This window comes from Somniosus microcephalus, chromosome 1 (genome assembly GCF_052327205.1).
Source record: "Somniosus microcephalus isolate GS21.2 chromosome 1, FLI_Smic_1.0, whole genome shotgun sequence".
NCBI lineage: Eukaryota > Metazoa > Chordata > Chondrichthyes > Squaliformes > Somniosidae > Somniosus > Somniosus microcephalus.
The window spans coordinates 446,151,073-446,165,651 of NC_140987.1; the positions used below are offsets into that span (position 1 = coordinate 446,151,073).

General features: G+C 50.4%; 1 protein-coding gene across 5 annotated transcripts in view; it reads right to left on the reverse strand.

Annotated features, from left to right (window-relative positions):
- aff2 (AF4/FMR2 family, member 2) overlaps positions 1 to 14,579 on the reverse strand; it is a 648,034-nt gene that overhangs the window by 29,735 nt on the left and 603,720 nt on the right. For all 5 annotated transcript variants that reach the window (XM_086001958.1, XM_086001950.1, XM_086001941.1 and 2 more), the window contains 3 exons: positions 10,434 to 10,561; positions 6,020 to 6,083; positions 5,716 to 5,852 (listed from right to left, as the gene is read on the reverse strand). In XM_086001958.1, coding sequence (XP_085858084.1) covers positions 5,716 to 5,852; positions 6,020 to 6,083; positions 10,434 to 10,561 — 329 coding nt within the window. The remainder of the gene's footprint in view (positions 1 to 5,715; positions 5,853 to 6,019; positions 6,084 to 10,433; positions 10,562 to 14,579) is intronic.

Below are 14,579 nucleotides of genomic sequence, written 5' to 3' on the forward strand. Positions count from 1 at the left end.
TGAAGGCAGCGGAACAAGTAGATAAGGTGGTTAAAAAGGCATATGGGATACTTGCCTTCATTAGCCGAGGCATAGAATATAAGAGCAGGGAGGTTATGATGGAGCTGTACAAAACGCTGGTGAGGCCACAGCTGGAGTACTGTGTGCAGTTCTGGTCGCCTCACTATAGGAAGGATGTGATTGCTTTGGAGAGGGTGCAGAGAAGATTCACCAGGATGATACCTGGGATGGAGCGCCTCAGCTATGAAGAAAGACTAAACAGGCTGGGGTTGTTTTCCTTGGAGCAAAGAAGGCTGAGGGGGGACCTGATTGAGGTGTACAAAATGATGAGGGGCATAGATAGGGTAGACAAAGAGGAACTTTTCCCCTTAGTAGGGGGGTCACTAACAAGGGGGCATAGATTCAGGGTAAGGGGCAGGAAATTTAGAGGGGATTTGAGGAGGAACTTTTTCACCCAGAGGGTGGTTGGAATGTGGAACTCAATGCCTAAAAGGGTGGTAGAGGCAGGAACCCTCACAACATTCAAGAAGCATTTGGATGAGCACTTGAAATGCCATTGCATACAAGGCTATGGACCAAATGCTGGAAAATGGGATTAGACTGGACAGGGATGGATGGGCGGCGCAGACACAATGGGCCGAAGGGCCTCTTTCTGTGCTGTAAAACTCTATCGGCTGAAAATTCAGTAGCGTTAGCGCCTCATTTGAGGCGCTAGAGGGCCTTGCGCCGGAGTTATGGCCAGTAGTGAAATTCCCTGGGGCCCTAAATCGGCGTTGCTCCGGTAGCGCTGCGCCGGCACCGATGACGTCACCGGTGTGCGCAGCGTCCCGGTTGCCGTGGTAACCCGCCCGAACTCCGAAATTGAGTTGCGGCCGCCTCGCCCGTGGCAGCCGCAACCAGCGTTTTGTCAGAGGTGCCTTACTGCAGTTAGCGCCGGCGCATTAAAGGCCCCGCGGCGGCCGGCCGCTTTCCCGCCGGCCGCCTGCCCGCAGCTCCCTCCCCGGGCTTCTCTCCCCCCCCCCCCCCCCCGGAACAGATGCAAGCCCGGCACTTGTCCGAGGTGCCGGGCTCATTTTTAAGCAGATTTGCGCGGGCCGCGGCCGGGTGCAGGCAGCACCTCCTTAACGGAAGGAGGAGGCCTGCACTTCCCCAGCCTGCCGCACCGCATCGGGTGCCGCAGCGCCGGAATTGTGGCGCGAAACGGCAGTTAGCGCCCTTTTCCAGGCGCTAAGACCCTTCAGTAGCACCGGCAACCGTTTGGGCGCGGCGCCACTGAATTTTTGGCGCGTGCAGGGGACTTAGCGCCGGCACTAATTTCCGGCGCTAAAGCCCTGGCTAAGCCAAAACCCAATTTCTAGGCCTATGACTCTATGGCCTAGAAATTGGGTTTTGGCGCAGCGACGGCTTTAGCGCCGGAAGTTAGTGCCGGAGCTAAGTCGCGCTGGGCGGGCCAAAAATTCACTAGTTCTGCGCCCAAACGGCTGCCGGCGCTGCTGAAAGTTGTTTGCGCCTGAAAACTGGCGCTACGCGCTGAATTGCGGCGCTATTCCGGCGCTGCGGCGCCCGCTGCGTTGCGGCAGGTTCGGGAAGTGCAGGCCTCCTCCTTCCCTTAAGGAGGAGCTGCCTGCACCCGGCCGCGGCCCGCGAAAATCATTGTAAAAATGAGCCCGGCACCTCGGACAAGTGCCGGGCTTGCAGATGTCCCGGGGGGGGGGGGGGGAGAAGTCCGGGGAGGGAGCTGCGGCCAGGCGGCCGGCGGGAAAGCGGCCGGCCGCCGCGGGGCCTTTAATGCGCCGGCGCAAAGTCCAGTAAGGCACCTCTGCCAGAACGTTGCTTGCGGCTGCCACGGGCGAGGCGGCCGCAAGTCAATTTCGGAGTTCGGGCGGGTTACCATGGCAACCGGGACGCTGCGCACACCGATGACGTCATCGGTGCTGGCGCAGCGCTAACGGCCTAACGCCGATTTAGGGACCCACTCAATTTCCAAACTGGCCATAACTCCGGCGCTAGGCCCTCTAGCGCCTCAAAAGCGGCGCTAAGCCTACCGAATTTCTAGGCCTATGACTCTTGGGCCTAGAAATTGGGTTTTGGCTTAGCCAGGGCTTTAGCGCCGGAAATTAGTGCCGGCGCTAAGTCCCCTGCGCGCGCCAAAAATTCAGTGGCGCTGCGCCCAAACGGCTGCCGGCGCTACTGGAGGATCTTAGCGCCTGGAAAAGGGCGCTAACTGTCGTTTCGCGCCGCAATTCCGGCGCTGCGGCACCCGATGCGGTGCGGCAGGCTGGGGAAGTGCAGGCCTCCTCCTTCCGTTAAGGAGGAGCTGCCTGCACCCGGCCGCGGCCCGCGCAAATCTGCTTAAAAATGAGCCCGGCACCTCGGACAAGTGCCGGGCTTGCATCTGTTCCGGGGGGGGGGGGGGAGAGAAGTCCGGGGAGGGAGCTGCGGGCAGGCGGCCGGCGGGAAAGCGGCCGGCCGCCGCGGGGCCTTTAATGCGCCGGCGCTAACTGCAGTAAGGCACCTCTGACAAAACGCTGGTTGCGGATGCCACGGGCGAGGCGGCCGCAACTCAATTTCGGAGTTCGGGCGGGTTACCACGGCAACCGGGACGCTGCGCACACCGATGACGTCATCGGTGCCGGCGCAGCGCTACCGGAGCAACGCCGACTTAGGGCCCCAGGGAATTTCACTACTGGCCATAACTCCGGCGCAAGGCCCTCTAGCGCCTCAAATGAGGCGCTAAGGCTACTGAATTTTCAGCCGTATGACTCTATGACTAGACAGACTAGATGCAGGAAGGATGTTCCCGATGGCGGGGGAGTCCAGAACCAGGGGTCACAGTCTAAGGATAAGGGGTAAGCCATTTAGGACAGAGATGAGGAGGAATTTCTTCACCCAGAGAGTGGTGAACCTGTGGAATTCTCTACCACAGAAGGCAGTTGAGGCCAATTCATTAAATATATTCAAGAAGGAGTTAGATATATTTCTTAAGGCTAAAGGGATCAAGGGATATGGGGAGAAGGCAGGGACAGGGTACTGAATTTGGATGATCAGCCATGATCTCATTGAATGGCGGAGCAGGCTCGAGGGGCCGAATGGCCTACTCCTGCTCCTATCTTCTATGTTTCTATGTATCCAATCAGTCCCACTCTCCTGCTCTTTCCCCATTCCCCTGCAAATTTGTCCCTTCAAGCATTTATCCAATTCCCTATTGAAAGTTACTATTGAATCTGCTTCCACCGCCTTTTCAGGCAGCGCATTCCAGATCACAACAACTCGCTGCGTAAAACAATTTCTCCTCTGGTTCTTTTGCCAATTATCTTAAATCCGTGTCCTCTGGTTACCGACCCTTCTGCCAGTGGAAACAGCTTCTCCTTATTTCTTCTATAGATACCCTTCATACTTTTAAACACCTCCATTAAATCTCCCCTTAACCTTCTCTGCTCTAAGGAGAAAAATCCCAGCTTCTATAGTCTATCCACATAACTGAAGTCCCTCATCCCTGGTACCATTCTAGTAGATCTCCTCTACACCCTCTCTAAGGCCGTGACATCCTTTCTAAAGTGTGGTGCCAAAAAATGAACACAATACTCCAGCTGAGGCCTCACCAGTAATTAATGGATGTTTAGCATAACTTCCTTGCTTTTGTACTCTATGGGCTGGATTTTACAAGCCCTGAGGAGGCGGGTCTGGAGGCGTGACTGCTGCGAAAGACTAAAAAAATGGGAGAGGGTCCCGAACCCGCTCTCAACCTGCCTCCAACCAATCTTCCCGGGAGTCGGGTCCCCGATTTGCGCAGGGACCCAATTCCTAGCAGCGGGAAGAGGATTATAGCCACTTAACTGCTTGTTAACAGGTAGTTAACAGGCAGTTAAGAGGGTTTTTCCCATTTTGAGACTTCTGCTGCAGGCTTCCCGACATCGGGGAACCCTGCCAGGGTAAGTGAGGCATGATGTGGGTCTCTTGTAATGTTTGTGTATAGATGACAGCTGCAGAAGTGGTGTGAAGGATTCAATGGGACACTGGTGAGTATCAGAGGTAAGGAAATGTTGGGAAAGTCACTTTTAATGTGTTTAGATTTTTCTGTAGGTGATTCGGCCTAGAAATTGGGTTTTGGCGCAGCGACGGCTTTAGCGCCGGAAGTTAGTGCCGGAGCTAAGTCGCGCTGGGCGGGCCAAAAATTCACTAGTTCTGCGCCCAAACGGCTGCCGGCGCTGCTGAAAGCTGTTTGCGCCTGAAAACTGGCGCTACACGCTGAATTGCGGCGCTATTCCGGCGCTGCGGCGCCCGCTGCGGTGCGGCAGGTTCGGGAAGTGCAGGCCTCCTCCTTCCCTTAAGGAGGAGCTGCCTGCACCCGGCCGCGGCCCGCGAAAATCATTGTAAAAATGAGCCCGGCACCTCGGACAAGTGCCGGGCTTGCATCTGTCCCGGGGGGGGGGGGGGGGAGAAGTCCGGGGAGGGAGCTGCGGCCAGGCGGCCGGCGGGAAAGCGGCCGGCCGCCGCGGGGCCTTTAATGCGCCGGCGCAAAGTCCAGTAAGGCACCTCTGCCAGAACGTTGCTTGCGGCTGCCACGGGCGAGGCGGCCGCAAGTCAATTTCGGAGTTCGGGCGGGTTACCATGGCAACCGGGACGCTGCGCACACCGATGACATCATCGGTGCTGGCGCAGCGCTAACGGCCTAACGCCGATTTAGGGACCCACTCAATTTCCAAACTGGCCATAACTCCGGCGCTAGGCCCTCTAGCGCCTCAAAAGCGGCGCTAAGCCTACCGAATTTCTAGGCTGAAGTGTTTGTGTGGCCTCACCTCATTGGGATAAGTGACAGATCGCTTCTGTACCCTCACCTGCAGCTGCCATCTGTTTTATCCTAGGGAGAGAGTCATTGGAGAGCCTGGGTGCAAGGGCTCACCTTTGTACAGTGATTGTCAGTGTTTGACAGCACCTCAAACGCTGACAGATCACCTGTCAAAAATACAAGGTTCATGTCACTTTAAGAAAGCCGGCAGATGAAGTGTCATCAACTGACGTCATCTGACATCGGCTTTCCCTTAATTGGCCAGCAAGCCCGCAGGGCGGGGCTTAACAAAGCCAATCAGGGGAAAATAGTGTCTGTGTGTCGGACATCACTGGGGGTCGGGACTAGAACCTGGAAGGCAGCAGTCCTGCCCCCAACTCGTCTCAGCAGGTAAAGTCCAGCCCTATGCCTCTGTTTATAAAGCCCAGGATTCCTTCTGCTTTATCAACAGCCTTATTAACTTGTCCTGCAACCTTCAATGATGTGTGTACGCACACCCCCAGGTCTCACTGTTCCTGCACCCCCTTTAAAATTGTACCATTTAGTTCATATTGCCTCTCCTCATTCTTTCTACCAAAATATGTCACTTCACATTTCTCTGTTTTAAATGTAATCTGCCATGTGTCTGCCCATTTCACCAGTCTGCCTATGTCCTCCTGAAGTCTCTTACTATCCTCCTTAGCTTTTGTGCAAGGTGAACACTTTATCTGGCCAAGTATTTACTGAGGAGACGCCAAGCGTCATAAATTAATAAAATATATAAATTATGAGCAAACAAACAAAATGGCATGCGTTACAAGTCATATTAAGTTCTGAAAGATGACATCGCCGTATAGATCTTAATCTTCTATCTTGAATTCCTCACAGCAGGTTATTAATTATCATCTAAAAATGATTAGTAAAATTATCTTCAAAAAGACATTAACCTGATGAGTTCCACCGTCTCCGAGTACATGGTATATGGGGATTTTGCCTCTAATGGATCACGCTCCATAGCGTTTCCACATCCAATGAATGATAGTGCTGCATCTGCATAATTAACTGCTTTTCCAAACTTATCAAGCTGAAAATTAAAAAAGAAAAGAACTTTAGTGATGTGAATCCCAACAACAGGCAACACAATTTCACTTCTCACCAGCGATACAGCAACAGCCCCCTCTTGTAACTATTAATTTATGTCATTACAGTGACACACAAAAAAAACATTAAGAAGAAGAATGAATATATTACCAGCGCATCAGCTCTGTGTTTCAGCTTCTTGGCCTCTTGCATGTAGTAATCAGCATTATGGGACCTGCAAAAATAGTAATCATCAGTCACAACCAGGCGTCTGTGGTGTTGGAGGGCGGGACAGTCACCCTCTGTTACACCCAGGGAAGGTAATCTGTTCTCAGAGGTCACCGGAGAGGGTCGGTCACTGGGTCTAATGGCACCTCCTTGTCGCTTGTTATAAAGTCTCACTTCCTGCTCGGAGATACAAGACTGGCAGCTGTGCGAACACTCTGTCCTATCTAACTCCAAACACAATCGCCTATTTAAAAAGAAAAATCTGCCTGGTATCATGTTGGATGCAGTTATTTAGCATGCTTTTGCAATCTACGCTGTTACTGCTGCAGGCCTGTCTGAACAACTGAACAGAAGGAAACAAATGTACCAGCTGTGTAGCACTGGAGCTCGACGTATTGCGATCTGTGCTTGTACTGTAGTGTAAACATTCGCTTACACTCAACCAATCACCATTACCCACTGGTATTAATTACTACTAATTATTATTAATAAATGTGCCACTGTTAATATATACACCACTATTATTAATATATGTACCACTATTGATATATGCACCACTGTTATTGATATATGCACCACTATATTAATATATGCACCACAATTAATATATGCACCACTATTATTAATTTATGCACCACTATTAATATATGCATCTCTATTATTAACATATGCACCAAAATTAATATATGCATCACTATATTAATATATGCACCACAATTAATATAGGCACCACTATCATTAATATATGCATTACTATTGATATATGCACCACTATTATTAATATATGCATCACTATATTAATATATGTACCACAATTAATATATGCACCACTATTACTAATATATGTACCACTATTGATATATGCACCACTATTATTAATATATGCATCACTATATTAATATATGCACCACAATTAATATATGCACCACTATTATTAATATATTTACCACTATTGATATATGTCCCACTATTATTGATATATGCTCCATTATTAATATATGCAGCACAATTAATATATGCATCACTATACTAATATATGCACCACTATTATTAATATATGCTGCATGGTTATTAATATGTGTGCCACTATCATTTATATATATAATAAGGAATTCCAAAGCAGTGGTGGCAAAAACCCTAGAATCATGTAAGAAATGATTGGATGCCTCACTGGGGAGATTTTAGGGTCTTTCGGAAGGCTGGAACTAAGATGGGCTGAATGGCCTTCCTTGTTTGTCTTGTGACCTGCGTTTTCTGTACGGCAACACTACCTTCAATGAAAAAGTCAAACTTTTTTGGGGGGTCAGGTAATAAAGTAGACCCAGCAGATTGGTTTTCATTTCATCGTGATAATATTACACACAAGTTTTGTTTTTGTATTCAATCTCAGGATGTGGGCATCGCTGGCAAGGCTGGCATTTATTGCCCAGCCCTAGTTACTCTTAACTGAGTTTCTTGCTAGGCCAGTTAAGAGTCGACCTCATTGGCGTGGGACAGGAGTCACGTAGAGGCCAGACTGGGTCAGGGCGTCAGCTTTCATTCCCTACAGGTCATTAGTGAACCAGTTGGGATTTTACAACAACCCAACGCTTTTACTAATACCAGTTTTTTATTTCGTTTAAACCTAATTCAAATTCTCAAGCTACCATGGTGGGATGATGAACTCGCGTCCTCTGCCTTGCAAGCCTTTGGATTATTAGCCCACAAACACAACCACTACACTACCGCACCCGCCAAGCGGCAGCATGCTTAAGATCATCACCCATCACCCCTGTGCACGCTGACCTACATTGGCTCCTGGTGAAGAAATGCCTCGATTTTAAAATTCTCATCCTTATTTTCACATCCCTCCACGGCCTCGCCCCCTCCCTATCCTATCTCTGTACAGGAAACTCTCGATTTACTGGCACCTAAATATCCGGAAATCTCTTTTAACCGGCAAAATTCAGGACTAGGTTCAGGTAAGTTTTACTATATAGTAGTGGCCGTGTAACCAGGGTTCCTGGATCTGTGGCCGTGTAACTGGAGTTCCTGCACCTGTGGCTGTGCAACAGGGACTCCTGGATCTGTGGCCGTGTAACCGGGACTCCTGCACAAGTGGCCGTGTAACCGCGGCTCCTGCACTTGTGGCCGTGTACGGGGCTCTCGCACCTTGGTAACTATAACTCTCTGTAATCCGGACTTTTTGATCAACCGGCACCACGCCGGTCCCGTCGGTGCCGGATAAAAAAGAGTTTCCTGTAATTTCCTCCAGCCCTACAACGCCCCCCCCACCACCCCCAAGATCTCTGCGCCCCTCCAATTCTGGCCTCTTGAGCATCCCCGATTTCCCTTCGCTCCACCACTGGCGGCCGTGCCTTCAGCTGCCTGGGCCCTAAGCTCTGGAATTCCCTCCCTAAACCTCTCTACCTCTCTTTTCTCCTTTAAAACGCTCCATAAAATCTACCTCTCCGTCTGACCTAATATCTCCTTCTGTGGCTCGGTGTCAAAATCTGTTTGATAATCGCTCCTGTGCAGCGCCTGGGGACGTTTTACTACATTAGAGGCGCTGTATAAATACAAGTTGTTGTTGTTGTTGTCACTGTGTTGAATGTGCGAGCAACCAAAATAAGGTTTGCCAAATGCTTCTTTGTGAAGATGGTTTCCCTTTTAGAAATAAAAACACAACAGTGAAAAGCGAGTCATGCTGGACTCCTGGGGACGGGAGGCTGTGCAGTGTTCATATATTTTTCATTCTATTTTTTTTTAGCCATTGCATTCCTCTCACACTAGGTCGTCTAACCTTTAAGGACCGAACATCTCTCCCAAGCTTCCCACTCCTCCCTCGCATAACAGCTAGCCCCCTACGGTGGCTGCTAATAAGCAGGCGGAAGGACCTACTCGGCCTGAACTGAAGCAAGCCTTGCATCTGTTCCAGCCCCAAGCTCCAAAACATGTTAGTCTTGGCAAAGACAGCACTGATACCACTTCATCAAGATGGAAAAAGCGCACAGTGTTTAGTATCCCGCTGCTTTCAATAAGCACTGTTCTTTCAGCAGGTTCCCACTACTTTACTGAACGCAGTGTAATGGAGTTCCAGATTAACTCCAGTTACAGCAGAAATTAATGGCCGCAAGTGAACTTATCCAAAGCACAGAACCTGGTAGGGGGTTGAGGAACTGAAATTTAAGCAACGGTTTAAAACACTGACAAATCAGTGGAGTTCAAGACAGAAGAAGTTCTGCTCAAACTGTACAGAGCACTGGTCAGAACACAGCCTGAGAACTGTGTCCAGTTTTGGTTGCCAAGACACGAGGGAAATGTTGAAACCTTGAATGAGAAGAGCCATAGGCCTAGAAATGACGGGCACTGTGCAGGCCTGGTTTACGCCATTTTTGCGGGGTTTCCAAGACTCTTCTGTTGAAGTTACGGCCAACGTACAGGAGAACCTCAACAGAAATCCCCCCTCCGTTGTGCTTAAGTGGGGCTTGAACCCATAACCTCCTGACCTTGAGGTAGCACCCCAGTCGCCCGAGGAAAGCTAACACATATGTCCATCTCTGACTCCCCCCTCGATCTCCGACTCCCCCCATATCTCCGACTCCCCCCATATCTCCGACTCCCCCCAACCCCTCCATCTCCGACTCCCCCCAACCCCTCCATCTCCGACTCCCCCCAACCCCTCCATCTCCGACAACCCCCATATCTCCGACTCCCCCTAACCCCTCCATCTCTGATTCCCCCCATACCTCTGACTCCCCCTAACCCCTCCATCTCCGACTCCCCCCATATCTCCGACTCCCCCCAACCCCTCCATCTCTGACTCCCCCCATATCTCCGACTCCCCGAAACCCCTCCATCTCCGACTCCCCCCATATCTCCGACTCCCCCCACCCCTCGATCTCCGACTCCCCCCAACCCCTCCATCTCCGACCCCCCCAAACCCTCCATCTCCGACTCCCCCCAAACCCTCCATCTCCGACTCCCCCCACCACCATTGATCTTCGACTCCCCTCATATCTCCAACTCCCCCCAAACCCTCCATCTCCGACTCCCCCCACCCCTTGATCTCCGACTCCCCCCAACCCCTCCATCTCCGACCCCCCCAAACCCTCCATCTCCGACTCCCCCCAAACCCTCCATCTCCGACTCCCCCCACCACCATTGATCTTCGACTCCCCTCATATCTCCAACTCCCCCCAAACCCTCCATCTCCGACTCCCCCCATATCTCCGACTCCCCCAAACCCCTCCATCTCCGACTCCCCCCATATCTCCAACTCCCCCCACCACCTTTGATCTCCGACTCCCTGCATATCTCCGACTCAGTGTTTCAGTGTTTATGCATTGACAAGAAAGACACACAAACTAACACTTACGTGTCATCAAAAGTTAATTTAGGTCTTCTCGGCTCTGAATGCCCATTGGATATTGATGTCCAGGGATCCGTCTGTGATTGGCCGTTTTCATGGCTAATGCTTGACGAGCTCGGATGTGATTCAATCTCCTGCGGTAAAGAGGTGTTTGTTATTGCAAGAATATGGGATTTCCTGTTGACAGCAAGTTTAATGTTTGAGTTACTCAATACCTTTACCTGTCAGTAACAACCACCAACCCTGGGGCAGTGATATTCCCACTGACAGCAGTACCACTGCTAATGGTTAATCAGGCAGGCCAGACAAACTACTGACTCACTTCTCAATGTTTGACTTTTGAATGCCAAATGGAGAAAATATCACCATTAACTCTGCGTGGAATTAAATAAAGACTAATGATCTTGGCATTGGAGGGGCTGTAACAAAGGCCCAATTAAATAGTTCAGCTGGACTTACCAGGCCCTGTTTAGTGCCAGCTTCTAGTCTAAATGATTTCAGGATGCCCAGTCGGCCATCACATTTATTGCTCTGCCTCGCCAATCCTCTCCCGCCAAGTCAAAGAAAATTCTAGATCATTGTAATATATCTTGGCCCAGAAATTCGGTATGGCCCCGCCAGGTCTTTTGCGCCCGAAATTTAGCGCTCGCCAGGATTCCCGTAGCGCCCGCCTAAAATTCAGTTGCGACGGGCCAAGACGGCGGCGGGTGCTATTGCAGGGTTTGGCCGCCTCGCTAGGGGCGTTAAATGTCACTTTCAGGCGTTCAGCTCCCGCTGCGGCACCCGATGCGGTGCGGCAGGCTGGGGTACTGCAGGCCTCCTCCTTCTCTTAAGGAGGAGCTGCCTGCAGCCGTCAGATCACCGGTGGATTCCCCCGGCAAATGAGCCTGGCACCACGGAGAAGTGCCGGGCTCGCGGGACACAGACATCAGTGCCGCGGGGGGGTGGTGCAGGAGTCCGGGGAGGGAGGTACGGGCAGGCGGCCGCCGGGAAAGCGGCCGGCCACCGCTCCACCTTTATGCGCCGGCCTTTCGGAGCTGCAAGACCCCGTTTCACAAACGCTGTTTGCGGCTGCCACGGGCGAGGCGGCCGCAACTGAATTTGGCCATCGGGCCGGAATAGCATTGCAACCGGGGCGCTGCGCACACCGATGACATCATCGGTGCCGGCGCAGCGCTACCGGCTAACGCCGATGTTAGGGTCCATCTGAATTTCGGGCGGTAAAAAACTTTAGGCGCAAACCACTTTATAGCCAATAAGTGGGCGCAAACGCAACTGAATTTCTAGGCCCAAATATTTCAGCATGCCAATATTATTAACTTATATGTATAGTAGGAAAAAAAACACAATGGAGAGGGGCGAGGGGCTGGATGTTTCAGCAAGGTCAAACTGACCTTTAATTGGGCAGAGTTACTCAGCAAGCCTGCGAGTGATTGGTGTGGGAAATGGTCTGTCCGGGTTGGACATATGGGGCGGGAGGTAAAATTCAACTTTGGTGGGGGTGCAAATGGTGGGGAGGGTATCGGATCAGATGTCCATCATACACCACGCCCGATTATTCTATTCCACTGACTTCAAGTTGAACCCACATTGTTTGAGAGACAGAGAGCAGAGGGAGCTTGGCGTTGCATCTAAAACTGCCCTGTACCTGACCTGGGAGTGCTTGGAGTGCTGACACCAGGTTGCCGGAGATGAGAATGTGCTCCATTCCCCAGCACTGACATCCCTTACCTTGATGAGCTCCGATACAAGGATGAGTGATGTAAGTGCGTACAACACAATGATCAGTTCTGCAAGGCGCCACAAGAAGTTGGCCCACTCGGGCTACTCTGCCTCGTGATATAAGGGAAGGCTTTCTGGAGCAGCTAACGTTTGATAGCCCTGAGAACTGGCAATGTTTCAAACATCCAAAGAATTCTGTAAGTCCCTGAAATTATACCATGGGGTATGAAGCTATGAGCACATTCATTTGAAATTCCTTTCTCTGCCATTTTGGTGGACACACTAATCTCTTTATCATAGAATCATAGAACCATACAGCACAGAAGGAGACTATTCAGCCCATCGTGCCTGTGCCGGCTCTTTGAAAGAGCAATCCAATTAGCCCCACTCCCCTGCTCTTTCCCCCTAGCCCAGCAATTTTCTAACCTTCAAGTATTTATCCAATTCCACTTTTGAAAGTTATCATTGAATCTGCTTCCACCGCCCTTTCAGGCAGTGCGATATTGTAATATAAATTGTTTTAACACCTTTGTCAAAATAGTGCGAGATGGGAATTTGAGACAAACATATATATAGACCAGTATCCCATGGGGCACTTTCAGGGTCTCGAGACATGTATTCAATTTCTATCATAGGATATCTTAAGGACTCACGTGTGTTAGCAATCACACTAACCTATTCATGCATAAATAAAGGTTACTGTGGTCTTGGTTTATTTTTTAACAAATTGCTGGATTTTGCCAAAATCTCTTGCTAACTTGTAGTCATTTCACTCAAAAATTGACGAGAGTCCAGCATTTTCTTATGTAAGAGAATACCAGGGTTGAGGAACTTCAGCTGTGTGGAGAGACTGGAAAAACTGGGATTGTTCTCCTTCGAGCAGAGAAGGTTAAGAGGAGATTTAATAGAGGTGTTCAAAATCATGAGGGGTTTTGAGAGTAAGTAAGGTAAAACTGTTTCCACTGGCAGAAGGGTCAGTAACCAGAGGACACGGATTTAAGATTATTAGCAGAAGCACCAGAGGGGAGATGAGGAGACTTTTTTTTTACACAGCGAGTTGTTGTGATCTGGAATGCGCTGCCTGAAAGGGCGGTGGAAGCAGATTCAATAGTAACTTTCAAAAGGGAATTGGATAAATACTTGAAAAGGAACAAAAATTGCAGGGCTATGGGGAAAGCAGGGGGGGAGTGGGATTAACTGGAGAGCTCTATCAAAGAGCCGGCACAAGCGTGATGGGCTGAATGGCCTCCATCTGTGCTGTATCATTCTATGATATTTGCTATACTGTGTAGCTGTAAAGGAGATCAAACCCGGCACTAAGCTCATGGTCTACAGAGCAGCAGTGATACCCGCCCTGCTGTATGCCTCAGAGACATGGACCATGTACAGCAGGCACCTCAAAGCATTGGAGAGGTACCACCAACGCTGCCTCCGCAAGATCCTGCAAATCCATTGGCAGGATAGGCGCACCAACGTCAGTGTTCTCACTCAGGCCAACATCCCCAGCAGCGAAGCTTTGACCACGCTCGATAAGATCCGATGGATGGGTCACATTGTCCGCCTGCCCGATACGAGACTCCCAAAACAAGCCTTCTACTCGGAGCTCCGACATGGCAAGAGAGCCCCAGGTGGGCAGAGGAAACACTTCAAGGACACCCTCAAAGCCTCCTTGAAAATGTGTAACACCCCCACCGACACCTGGGAATCCCTGGCCCAAGACCGCACAAAGTGGAGGAGATGCATCCGGGAAGACGCCGAACACCTCGAGTCTCTTCACCGGGAGCAAGTGGAAGCCAAGCGCAAGGAGCGCAAGGAGCGCAAGGAGCGCACGTCAACCCAAGCACCCCACCCACCCGCCCCTTCAACCACCGTCTGCCCCACCTGTGACAGAGACTGTAGGTCCCGCATTGGACTCATCAGTCACCTGCAAACTCATTTTTAATGTGGAATTAAGTCATCCTCAGTTCCAAGGGACTGCCTAAGTAAGTAAGTAAAGGAGATCATGTCTAGTGTGACCTGTATCGACATGTCTTATCTCACTCAAGTAAAGATAAGTCACACAAGTGATCATTTAAATTATACAAGTGCTAATTCAAAACTATAGTAATTAAAATTTGAAATATATAAGATTCTGAGGGGGATTGACAGGGTAGATGCTGAGAGGTTGTTTCCCCTGGCTGGAGAGTCTGGAACTAGGGGGCACAGTCTTGGGATAAGGGGTCGGCCATTTAAGACTGAGATGTGGAGGAATTTCTTCACTCAGAGGGTTGTGAATCTTTGGAATTCTCTGCCCCAAAGGGCTGTGGATGCTGAATCATTGAGTAGACTCAAACCTGAGAGCGATAGATTTTTGGACTCTCGGGGAATCAAGGGATATGGTGATCGGGCGGGAAAGTGGGATTGAGGTCGATGATAAGCCATAATCTTATT